Source organism: Gymnoscopelus microlampas (genome assembly GCF_963454915.1).
Source record: "Gymnoscopelus microlampas genome assembly, chromosome: 23".
Taxonomy (NCBI): Eukaryota; Metazoa; Chordata; class Actinopteri; order Myctophiformes; family Myctophidae; genus Gymnoscopelus; species Gymnoscopelus microlampas.
The window spans coordinates 22,042,440-22,055,851 of NC_139960.1; the positions used below are offsets into that span (position 1 = coordinate 22,042,440).

Here is a 13,412-nt window from a genome sequence, read left to right on the forward strand (position 1 = left end):
TATTTCCCCCAAAGTGCACTTACTGTATGTCTGTTTCAACACGCACAGGACCAATGTGTAATCGCAAGGCCTTATGTAGACCTGTATTATCTATTGACAGTAAAAAGAAGAAAAAAAACATTATTAAAAATAATTCTGATAGTCCCTGATCTTAAAATAATGTAAATTTGCATTGTCTTAATATTAACCCATTAAGACCTGAGGACAATTCTACAAATGCTTTCTAAATCAGTAGTAAATCAGACTTTTCACAAATGTTCAAAAAGCTTCTACATCTGCTATTTTTGAATAGCCACCGCAAAAATCTAAAATCATACAGATGCTTTCCCGGTTTTAATGGGTTAGAATAATGCAAATTTGCATTGTCTTAATATGAATGAGCATCAAACCCTTTCTTGACTGCAAGGTATCCTAGCAGTTGGTTTTTTGGACTTTATAAATGACAAAATGACAAGAGAAACAAACAAAGTGATTTATATGTAGTGGGGAACATTTTGAAAGTCGTCCCATCTCTGCTAGGATGGTCATACAGTACGTGAAGCGGGTCATTTGCACTATATTAAATTAAGTCAACTATTAAAATCTCTTTGTTTGGTATCCAAAACATTCGAATGTTGTTAACCAAGATAGCGGTGAAGGCGTTGTATGTTGTTGCGTGGTTTTGTTTGGTTCTAAAATAAGATTTGAATGGTTTTTCTTGGTGTTTCGGACAGTGCTGGATTCTTAACCACTTAAACCCTATTATACTTAGTAAATGATTTACCCGAAGTCTCCCAGGGCTCTATACTACAGACTCCTGTTTTCGCTGTACACTAAATATTGCCAAATGTTAATACAAGAATAGTGAAGCTAGGGTTCTTAAGCGTCCTTTTTTTGTGGACATTCTGGAAAGGTAGGAGTTTGTGTAAAGTAAAGCCTAGTTTATACTGTGTACGCCAATCTATGGCTAATAGCTCTTGGCATTTATAGTATATACTCAATATATTGGCTCACTAACAAGCGTGACAGGCTTTCCAAATTAGGTCAATGAGTCAGAAAATCTGTCTAACAGGGTCGTATCACACAGTCTAACTTGGACTTATTGTCTTCACAGCTTTCAGACGAGACCCCATTGTAACTTGAAAGCACAGTTCCATTTTGAATGTAAAAGAAAAGAAAAGGCTTGAAACTTTATTCAATGGCTGGGCGGTCTGCCAGATATTGTCTTTAATCCAATTCATTGAAATATAACTGAACCAGTCCTGGGACTAAGTCAGTACCACAGGTGGCGCTATACATTTCAGATGGACATTTAACTAGCATTTTTCATCATCGCTGTCAAGTAGAAAACCTTGTACGTCCAAAACCATACAAAAAATGGAAATTGAAAAAAATAACCTGTGTTAAAAAATACCAAATAATTACAGATCTGCAAGCTCACAATGTGAGCACAGGATATTTTCACTACTTTCGCGTGACACTGTCATATGATGAAATGGGGCATAAACAAAAGTTAAATATGGAGATGGAAGGTTTCTGCTATATGTATATATATATATATATATGTGTGTATATATATATATATATATATATATATATATATATATATACATACACACAAACAAACAAATACAAAAATATGCTGTTAAATCTGTTACTGTAAGCCTTAGTCCAAAGAAGTGATACACACACGGCCTAAATGCAATATCATTGAGTGGTGTAGTTACTTTGACATCTAACTTGTTAGAAAATGCACGTGGCAGCTTTTGCTTGAATGTACTGTATTAATTGAACCTTTACCAATGAATGGACAATACAACTAGTTTAGACATAGGCCTACTGTAATGTTCATAGAGATTTTTCAGTTTGGACTGATTCATTTGTTTTGTTTGTAAATATAGTGATATGATATGTTGAAACATGGCAGCCAGCATATTCATCGCTGTCTGGTGGAAACCTTGTACAGTATCGAAAGTGTTACTTTTCAGGAAATAATACTTTGTTAATGTTGGTTATATATAAATATTTATAAAACCCACAGACGGTCTTAAACACTTCCAACCTTGCCGCCCTATTTTGGATATGTCATTATAGGAGAAGCTTTTCAAAGAATTTCAAAAATGACACTCCTGGGTAGATCTGCTATTGTTTTACTATTGTTTGTGCAATACTAGGATAAAATAGGATATTTATCTATGGATAAAAAATGAAATATGTAGATACAAGGTTTCTGTCTGGCAGTTTTGAGATTTAGCATGGCTTGTATATGCTTTTCTTTGGTCAATTTTGGTCACCATATAGTGTTATGACACACAAATACAATGATAGCCTTCTAATCATCTCCCTCATGAAAAAAAAAGTAATTGCTGGTTCATTAGTTTCATAATGGTATGATATTTTTGCTCGCTTAAGGCTTTAGATTACTGTTAGGAAGAGGCTATTGATAATCTGATTTTGACTATTTTGGACACTCAACATGTTATTACTTTTTTGGGAAAAAATATATCTACAGATGCCAAATAAATGGCTTGAATATAATCATTTATGACTCTTTTTTTTTAAACTTTAATTTATCATTTCTATTCCCTGTTTCTGTGTACTTATTGTATAGCAATAGCAGTTATTCGCCCGAACAATAGCCTAAACATAACCTAAAATAGCAAACATAGTAGCTATAACCAATTATAAATCAAGTCAGACCCCCTTCCTCAATCTACTGTATCCGCCACTAATGTGTTAACATTAAGTAACTTGAACCATTCTCAACCAAGCATCCATATTGTGGCCATGTCATTAAGAAAACACTTTCAAAACATTTATAAATGTTAAAACATTTCCAGCAAATGAGCTGATCTACAAGCTATTCTTCTGTGTGTTTAAGGACGACTTCGCCCATTTTTTACTTCTCTTCATATAGGCTACTTGGTCCTCCTCACTAATGTCTGTGTCTCATAGGAGGACTGTCCTGCACACATGCGCACACACGAACACACGCACACACACTTGACGTCCGTATATGACCACACATGACTTAGTTAAAGAAGTACATTTATTTAGAATAAGAAATAGGTAAAGTAATGGGCATGAACTTAATAAAGTATGTAATCAGTAAATCAGTGATGTATGCAAGTGTATGAATGTGTGAGCAATCCAAAGCAACCAACCAGCCCAAAGCAACTCAAAACAGCCCAACCCAAACAAGATGGAGAGACAGAATGGAGGCTCAGGCCCCATTATATAGGGTGAGCAATCACCCCACCCAGGTGTGCTCTTTAGATCGCTCAATAAACGTATACAGTGTACACATTGAAAAGCAACACAGCAGAAAACAAAGTGTGATATGTCTTCTTTTGTTTTCCACGGTCTCAGTCATTCAGAAATATATTTTGTTCATGAGCTGGTCCACCGGGCTCTCATTAACTCCAATGCATTCCACCGAACTCAAGGCTGCAGTCTGGCTCCCATGGTGCGACGTATCTGACAGCTGGAATTGCATGATAGCGAAAATGACGTAGATGCACGTAGCTTCTTTTCTATATACCTTGTTTACAGGGTCTTTAAACTGTGCTTAGGGGGAGACCGGAGACAAAAGTAACAGGGGGCAAAAGTAACACACTCAATAACTCTAATTAGAAATAAGCTAGAGGGGTAAGACTTCTTTATTTAGTAAGACATTAGGTCTACTAAACTGAAAGACTCATTAAGCACTGAGCTTGTTTAAGATGAGAGATCCCCATGCACACAAATCATGATGACATATAAGAGACAGACAGATATACACACTACTATACAGAACGTCATACAGGTTACTGGTATGGTTGCTTATTTCTCTCGCAGAATCTGGCAACACTGGGCAGTGCGTCTACGTGGCTGACGATCTTCCTCTACGTTCCAAGGAGGAGGGATCAGGATCAGCAGTTTTATGGACACTTAATCCATAGTTTATGATCAGCAGCAGGCCTAGTGTTAATAATAATATTTGTTTGTAAGGCTACTATGAGTTTATTTGTGAACTGTGCGTCTTATTTTAGGGAGCGAAGAATAATGCTAGTTGACTAGAAGTTTTTTTCCCCCCACACTGAGATCTGTGAGAGAAAGAAAAGTAACCGGAACGCTCGCCCCAAAACACTCACCCCCATTTTCTTTTCTTTTTTTCGCGGACTGCTCGCCCCCAGCGGTTCTTGTATTTGCTTTACTCTCTGAGGACAAGGTTAGATATCAGTTTAGGGTTAGGCAAAGTTTACTGAGGTTAAGTTTAGGAATAAGGTTAGGTTTAGGCATAGTTTACTACGGTTTACGTTTAGGAATAACAAGGTTAGGTTAAGCATAGTTTACTGAAGTAACGTCTACGAACACCAGGTAGCGACCGTTCCGAGGTCGCCGGATTTGCCCGGGGGTGACTGTGTTTTGGGGCGAGCGTTTTAATATACGAAAGAAAGAATAGACCTTGTTCGTGTGAACACGACTAGTCTAGACTAGTGGCCTCTGTGCCGAAACAAATCAATAAAATGCCTGCTAATGAGGTGAAGCAGAGGAAGAAGACGCCCAAACAAAACGACGAGCCTGAAGCGTCGTCGTCGGACGCAAACTGCAAAGATGAGACGCAGAAGGTGAAGACTTCTTCATCAGCCTCCTCATCTTCATGCGTGGACGTCAGAACCATAGTGTGTGTCCTCTCCGTGGCGGCGTGTGCGTTTCTGAGCTGGTAAGTACATTAAAAACAAGTGGTGGAAGGAGTACTCAGACAGTTTACTTAAGTAAAAGTACTGCAATGTAGAAATACTCTGTTACAAGTAAAAGTCTGGAATTCAAAATGTACTTGAGTAAAAGTACCAAAGTATTGGCATATCTACATATATCTACATAGCAGATCTACAAGCTCACAATGCCTGGCATGGTGACGCATGGCATTGTGAGCTTGTAGATCTGCTATTTTCAAATGGCCGAAATGTTTATGTGGCTGAAGTGGTTACTGTATATTTTGTAATAATAATAAAAATATATAAAGTAACTATATAAGTAAAGTTTTCACATTATTGTAGTGGAGTAAAAGTATAATATTTGCCTCTGAGATGTAGTGGAGTAGAAGTAAAAGTATTGAAAATTGTAAATACTAAGTAAAGTAAAATAAATACCTCAACATTTTGCTTAAGTACAGTACTTGAGTAAATGTATTTAGTTACTTTACACTACTGTTAAAAACCATCAATACTATTTAAAGGTATGGGTAAGTGATATTGTTTAAGCCAAAACAAGTTTTTTTTGTTACCAAGTTAAAGCTCTTCTATATTCTAATAGTTTGTTCAATCTCAGGGGTCTCTCCCTGTCCCTCCATCTCTTTAATAAACAGAAAATACATTTTCAGGTTAGGTTGCAAATGTCATCCATGAATCAGGAGAGCGAACCCTTTATCTGCTTCAATTTCATAGTGTTCCAGTCTAAATATTGTCTGCTCCCTCCTTTGTGTCATCAATTCCAATTTCACTTGTTTATCCTGTATCCTGACCTGTATGAGTTCTGTCTGAGTCCTGAATCAATGAAATTGGTTTCCCAAGTTAACCTGAAAATGCATTTTCTGTTTACTGAAGAGCTGGAGAGACGGGGAATTCCTCCTGTTACTGAACAAACACTATAGCAAACTTTCTATTAATATAGTAAAGTAATATTTAACACTTATTGTAAAAACATATCACCCTATAAGTTAGTATCCAGATAGTCAATATTAGGATGGATGGATCATTTTAGATGGAACATTTGACTGTGGTTGTATCTTCCAGGGTGGTTCTACAGCAGAATGAACGCTTCTCTCAGATGGAGGACAAGTACAACGTTCTACATGGACAGACAGCACGTCTGTACGCTATGGAAGAGGATGTCCTCAAGGTGTCCAAAAAGGTTTGTTTGAAACCACTTCATATAAAATCCATAGTGTTATTTAAACTCTTGAGAGTGTACAAATGTAACCTAACGGACCTTGCTTTCCTTTCGTAACCAAAAGGACATGGTGTACGCTCGAGTCACAAATAGATAAATTACCACTGAGAATTTTACTTTTTACTCTATAACTCTAATAATGTCTGTGTGTGTATGTTTTGGTTTTGTTAAGCTTTTTTTGTGGGGGGCAGCAAATAAGTGAAAATATCAGTGCAATCAATGGTCCACATTTATGTTCCGTTCTCTAAAACAGTGGTTCCCTGAGTGGGGCCTGGCGGGGACCCCCAGGGATCCTTGAGGGGGTGCTGGGGTTCCCCAGCAAAAGGGAAAACAGTTTAATTTTACTATTATTTCAGCAGCTAAGGTATTATTAGCCCAATGAGAGAATGTGTAAGAATGACTTCGACTCTTCCCAGGTGCCTGAGATAAACAAAATGGGGTCTAATAATGTCTTGGCTCCATGTGGCCAGTCTATGATGTCAGTCACCTATGCCGTATCTTTAGCATATGACACCAAAATCTCGCAAGGTTTCAGGCCGATCCATCCAAATGTGGCACTGATTAGTCCTGTGGTTTGAGAGGTTAGGCCTGGACAAACAGAAACGCATAGACAGCGTGCCTCCTACAGAGCCATGCTGTAAAAAGTTGAGAATCACTAGACCGTTGTAGAATTCTGTACTAAATATAATCTAACAAAAATATATATATATAGGGGTCCCTGGGACAAAATCTTTTCAAATGGAGGTCTTTGACAAAAAAAACACTTCTCTAAAAACACACTAAGCATGCTTCCGCATTTCCTTGTGTACATGTGCTCGTTTATTGTTACTATATTGTATATATACTATAAATACGAGGACTCTAGAGCGCCACAGAAACGGCATCCTGTTTTGTGTTGTGGCTGCAGCTTGCCGCCTCTGAAGACGACGTGCAGGAGGCGCTCTCCACCGCCTCCCTGGCAGCCAGACTCCAACAGGACATCTCTGTCCTCCACACTGCCGTCAAGGCCATTCAGGACGACGAGAACTCTGCCTCCCGGGAGCTGGAAGCTATCAACGGCCGCTTCCTCAATGTGACGGAGACGTGGCAGGCGCGTCTGTCCGCCGTCCACTCCGACCTGGTCGCCCTCAAGGCGGAGGCGCGGGAGGCGCACGCCACCGCCACCGAGGGGGTCAACGAGGCCGAGCAGAGGTCCCGGGCGCTCAGCGAGCGGCTAGAGGAGCTGGAGGACAGTACAAAGAGGAACGCCCGCGCTCTGGAGCACGCCGAGGAGGGGGACTTCAAGCGCACCCAGGACCAGCTGGACTGGAACACCCAGCAGATCCACAAGCTGGACGGTCAGATCAGCGAGCTGGCCAGGAGCGAAGCGGAGCTGAGCTCCCAGCTCCAGGAGCACATCCCCAAGGCTCTGCAGTGCGAGGCTCATCTGCCGGAGGTGGAGGAGGCTGTGCGCTCCATCCTGAAGCTGACGGGCGATCTGAGCGCGGCGGAGAGGCGCCTGGAGGAGGTGACCATGCAGGTGTACGGGACGGAGGACAGCATGATGAAGTCTCTGAACGAGATCGCAGTGATTCGACAGGAGTTGGACGCCGTGCACGCTCACAACAGCATCTTGAAGATGAAGAACGAGCTGTCGGTGGTGAAGGAGGCGGTGAGGGAGCTCACCATGGTGTTGAGGAGCAGCCAGGTGGACGGCGACGAGGTCCCTGACGCCCCAGAGGAGGAGGAGACAGACGGATGGATGGAGGTGGAGGAGGATGAAGAGTGGAATGACTTTGATCAAGACAGCCCCTCTCAACCTGTGGGCGATGATGACCTCACTGAGTGATGTCAATTTGGCTCTTTTCGACTACAAGAACTAAGCAAACCGTGCCGTGTTTTGTTAATAATATTTCACAGGTTCTGTTTTTTTGTTTCCATACGCTACAGCTTGGTTTCAGATAAGGTTCTCAGAACCTAATTTGGGCCCTGCTCAGGAGGTGGTACTAAGCCGGAGTTCTATAGGAACCCATACTTACAAAAGGGTTAAAAAATAGCTATCTACAAGCTCGCAACTCGTTGTCACATTGCGACGCATTGTGAGCTTGTAGATTGGCTATTATAATGGAAATTAAATCACAGAACTTCACGGATTCTGGAACATTTCAAGTTATGGAAGCTTCTGGGTTCCTTCGTGGTCGAAAAAGCCACTTTTGGTAAACAAACAGGGGACGGAGCAGTGCTCTCCCTCTGTTAGGTTTTTTTCAAGACCATCTCAGTATTTATGTTTTGTGACTTGTGTGTCTCACTTTTAGTGTACAAGAATGTATGTAGATATGTACCTATATACTGTACAGGTATATAGTTTGCATAGATACTATTATTAGTATGATGTGATCAACCCTAGCGTCCCTATTATGGGGCGAACATTCAGCAAAAATAGCAGGTCTACAAGTGCACAACGCGATGCGTTGAGAGCTTGGAGATCTGCTATTTTTAACAGAGATTTGGTGTAGCGGGAAAAAGGATTGGACCAAGGGATAGACCCCTGCGGGACCCTGTCAACAAAGTATATAGGGTTTAAGTGGTTAAATAAAGAAATTCAAAACAACGTGCCACCACAATACACCCATAATCAATACATCATAGTCATTTGCACTGCTTAAGCACTTAAGCCATGTTTTGAACATTTTTGAAAGTTTTTGCCTATGATGAAAAATGTTCATAGATTTTCAAATCTTCTATAATACTCTTGCCTCGGTATAACTCTGCAAAATTTGTCAACAGCATATTTTTGTGTCAGCATTATTTGTTTGTTTTTTTTACATTTTGTTAATTAAATTATGGCACTGTACAAGTTGATGGTCAGCAGTTAGAGGAAGCACAATTGCTTCATCAAACGTTTGCAGTTTCTGAAACGTTTGCAGAAAACTTCTTTCTAATAAATACCCTTGATATAATTGTCATGTTTTTCATTTCATATGCTGTCTCACTAATGTCACCATGTCTCTTTATAAGCAATTAAATTATCAAATGTATTTATGGCTTTAGGCTTTAAATGTTGTCTTGATGTACATCTCCTTTGATTGTCTTTGTTTTAGGTAAAATCCTGTATGTAGTATTGTAAAGTGATCTCCACACATCTCTTTAACTATCCATTGTATATCTATCTGTTATCTTATCTGCTGTATACTGTATCCAGTTGTGGAAAGAAAGTACATTTACTCAAGTACTGTACTTAGGAACAATTTTGAGGTAGTTTTACTTGAGTATTTCAAATCTTTGATACTTATACTCCACTACACCCATAACTGATCACATTGTAAGCTTCTAGATCTGGTACTTTTTTTATTGTACTTAAAAAATAAAAATAAAACTTTTACTTTGGTACTGTAAGTATACTTTGATGCCAATACTTTTGTACTTTTACTCAAGTAAGACATTAAGACAACATTAAGTATTAGAAAATAGGCCTTTTACTTCAGTATTAATACATTGTGGTATTGCTTCTTTTACTCAAGAAAAAAATCGGAATACTTCTCCCACCACTGACTGTATCTGTATGTCTATTGTCCTGTTTCAGTGTGAGGATGTCCAGGGGATCTTGGACGGTCTGGAAGGTCAGAGGGGGGTCCTGAGGCCTCAGACGGAGGGTTTGGAGCGGGACGTGGGTCAGCTGAAGCAGTGGGCGTCTGGACTGGCTGAGAAACGAGCTCAGCTCCTGGGCAGCATGACTGCTCTGAAAGACGCTGTGGACCAGATCCAGCAACGCACCAACAGCATCACCCAGGACGTCAACAACAAGGTCTGACAGACCACCTTATCTCTGCTGTGGGGCAGAAACCAGCCATGTCCAAAATATAAACTTTTCAGGAAATGAAAAGAATAACATGTTTTTAGAACAACACAATACTGCCTCATCAAAGTTGGTATGGTGACTTTATACATTGTCAGATACTTGAATGTGTCCTTATATTATCATCACTTTACCCAATTAAAGCTCAAGTGAAGTTAGGAGGATTTTGACCATTAATGTGGAGATAGTTTTTTTTCTCCGTCTGACTTCATTCTAATCAATGATGGAAAAAACAGCTATCTCCAAAGTTGGAGTTAGGTGGTTTTACCGACAGTTTTGAGGATCCAATGGAATTAGGAGGTTAATCAAAAGCGCTTTTTAATACTTTTCATTGGTTCAATATTTGTAAAACCCACATACAGTCATAAAGGGTGTTCAATAGCACTGATTAAAGTTTAAAAATTGAGATAGCTGGGTTCTGCCCGACAGCGACGATATGTAACTTTCATGTTGAAGATTCTAGGGTTAGACCTATATATATCGGGCAGGCCGATATATTGGACATTATTGGAATTTATGACCGTATATGCAAATATTCAGTTGAATTCGTCCCAACTTTTTACCACTTTCAACCTGGCGTCCCTAATTTGGGCACGCCAGGTAATAACTTTTGAAACCTTTTCAAAATAGCTGTTCTACAAGCTCACAATACTTGCCGATGCGTTGTGAGCTTGTAGATGGACTATTTTTGATGAAGTAATGGCTGGGTAATTGCATAGAGATGTTTAAACGATATTCCCTCTCCTGCCATGTACCTGTGTCCACTAGGTGGCGTCAGTGAGGACAGACGTGCGGCGGATGGCCGGTCTCCAGTCGGAGGTGGAGTCTCTGCTGACGGAGGTGGGAGAGCTTGAGAACAAGACGGCCCAGGTAGAGCGCGGCATGGTGAAACGCATCGGAGACGTGCTGGCGGGCAGCGTTGACCGCGTCGCCAGCCTTCGCACTTCCTCCGAACTCAATTCTAAAGCCATAGAGCAGCTCCGCAAGCGCATCCCTGAGCTGGCCTCGGCTGAAAACGCGCTCTCTGGGCGCCTGAGAGAGTTAGAGAGTGGCCGTGCACGTTTGCTCAAGACTGTGGCCTTCGCCAGTGACCTTAAACCGAAGGTTGCCTCCATTAAGCGTGATTTTGGGGGGTTTGCGCCTCAGGTATCTGACCTCACCCTTCGGATAGGGAGACTAGCAGAGGATGTGACGAAGACAGAGCAGGACATTGCAGAGCTGAGACAGACTTTGGCTAATCTCAGTGCAGTAGAGGGGGATTTGGACGTCACAACTAAACAGGTCAATGAAATGACTGATATCCCCAATGTTGGAGAGATGCTTTTGCAGGGCAACATGAGCTGGCCACAAGCTCAGCCGAGTGGGGACTGATGGTGTGATTTTGTTTGACTAGCACTCATATTGCTGTTACAAACCAGCCTTCACAGTAGTGTGTCAACCTTACAGGTTAACTTAAACCCTAGGCAAATATTGTGAGTTTATGTGCATTCAAAGGAGCAAGCTGGGCTATGTGATACAAGCAACACAGCTACAGGTTATCTGACACCTAAATCTACTACCTGCAGCACAATAGTGTACCTATTTTCTACCCTTCTATAGTTGTATTTATTTTGTTTTTCCTCTAGAGGGCATCAAACTCACATATTCCACCCTGGTGTTAAGTTATACTTATACCTATATAGAATTTCTGAAAAAAGAAATAGTCAGTGCCTATCATGCAACCAGTTATGTCTTGATGCACATTTTGGAAATAATCCCAGCGGAGATTTATGAAAAAGAAAGATGCTCTGGCAATAAACTATTTATCTAGATCAGTGGTTTCCAACCTTTTCTGGATCCGGGCACACTGTAAAAAAAAGCATGAATTGCTTTGTTTTGTTCACAGCACAAATGAGTGACTCAAGTATTTGGTTACGCTCTCAACAAAAGACTTGATATTGCACTGTAGTTAAATAAAATTGTTGTAATGTGGTACATTTATGTGACTTTGTTATGGTCCAAAAGTACAGTATTTTCATATTTTCAAATATGACCCCCTTTGGAAAAAGGTTGGGACACCGCTATGATGAATATGGAGATTTAACTTTTTCTTAGAGATTTTTGTTTCAAACAAAAAATATCACTTAGGCCTACAGACCTTTAGTCTAGCTCAGTGCTTGTGAAACTCTTTAATTTCAAGGACCCCCATAACTCTGAGAGTGTACAAATGGAATCAAATGGACGCTTAAGGGTCCAGTTGGCTACATTTGTACACTCAGAGCCACAGACCTGTTAAAGGCACCATTTAAACCCCTCTCATGGAACCCTGAGGATACCTCTTATGCTCCATACTTCATTTTCTCTGAAGATGTCCTTCCCGCTTGGAGGGAAAAAAATATTATTTATAACTGCAGTGCCAGCGGCTATGGAAACTATTACTGAGTGTTAATGGCTTGTGTAAATGTAAAGGAATCGGTTATAGACAGTTACGGATCCTGTTTGTCCACAGGGTCTCATTACATCACACATTGTCTTGTTACATCACACATGGTCTTGTTACATCAGTGTTTCCCGAACAAAAGTGTCGTAACCCATTTTGGGTCGTGAATATTTGTTACCTTTCCCTTTTCAGACTTTTTCATAAAACAAAATCTCACTTAAACCTATTTCGAAAATAGACAATCTACAAGCTCACAACAGGCCCACATCACAACACGTGAGCTTGTAGATTGAATATTTTCACTATTTTTGAAATGGGGTTTAATTCATCATGTCTTTTTTGTAAGTTTGGGTCTCAGAGAGAACTCAAAATGTCTCTTTTGGGTGTCGAGCTGAACCCCTGCGTTAAATCATCTCAGCTCCATCACTGTAAGACTTTCCCCTTTCTCAAATATCAGTACATTTCTGTAGGATTTTCTGACAGTAGGGTTTCCTCCTTGCCCCAGCGTGGCTCACTTGCTTTCTGTCAACGTTGTGTCTGCAGGGTGTTTACATAACATGCTGGAGTTACTGAACATTCAACATAAGTGTGCATTTGTATATAGTCCCCACCCTGTGTGTGACAGGAAGAACATTTCTGAAGTGAACAGTGACACCTGGAACAGACCTCTATAATCAGCTGAGGCTCGTAGCCAATCACCAAACCCCAACACAGCACAACTCATCCAAGCAGCCTATTACAGGTTGTTACATCTTTTACCGTGCCTCACTTCAGATGAAACAGCTGAACTGACATACCTGGGTTTCAGCTACAACCTGACATGAGTACAGGAATACTGTCACGGTCATCAACATGTCCGTACACTGTCCATGGCAAGCAAGACATGTCTGTCTGTGACACTTTTTGGTCTATATATTTTCTTCATTATAATGTAAAAACATATTAAAATGTGTTTGAATAACTTTGGTTACTCGTAAAGTAACTTGCTCATTAATATATGTTCAGGAGATCTGTAGTATTGCACATGGTGCCTATACACAATTGCATCAGGTGAAGACACCAAGAAAGAAGAAATGATTGCTGCCTCAATTCTGTGAAAATAGCTAAATGTGCTTTCAATAAAAAGCACATTTATAAAATAATTTAAATCAACAGCATGCGAGGGACCACAGTGAAAACATGGTGCAGGAAAAGAGCAAAAACAGGGGAGGCATGCGTTAATCCGACAGACCTTTTCTCCGACTA

General features: G+C 40.4%; 1 protein-coding gene across 3 annotated transcripts; it reads left to right on the forward strand.

Moving 5' to 3' along the window:
- The first annotated feature begins 3,897 nt into the window (after nucleotides 1-3,897).
- On the forward strand, nucleotides 3,898-11,719 carry ikbip (IKBKB interacting protein). Of its 3 annotated transcripts, none has more exons than XM_084049641.1 (4): nucleotides 3,899-4,684; nucleotides 5,757-5,874; nucleotides 9,476-9,697; nucleotides 10,517-11,719. In XM_084049641.1, exons 1-4 carry the CDS (start codon nucleotides 4,488-4,490, stop codon nucleotides 11,117-11,119), a joined length of 1,140 nt encoding a protein of 379 aa, XP_083905767.1. In that variant the 5' UTR covers nucleotides 3,899-4,487; the 3' UTR covers nucleotides 11,120-11,719. The 3 variants fall into 3 exon arrangements, with proteins under 3 accessions (XP_083905765.1, XP_083905767.1, XP_083905766.1); XM_084049640.1 differs by lacking the exons at nucleotides 9,476-9,697; nucleotides 10,517-11,719 and adding an exon at nucleotides 6,821-8,850 and having other exon boundaries at nucleotides 4,223-4,245; nucleotides 4,294-4,684; XM_084049639.1 differs by lacking the exons at nucleotides 9,476-9,697; nucleotides 10,517-11,719 and adding an exon at nucleotides 6,821-8,850 and having other exon boundaries at nucleotides 3,898-4,684.
- The last annotated feature ends 1,693 nt before the right edge of the window (nucleotides 11,720-13,412 follow it).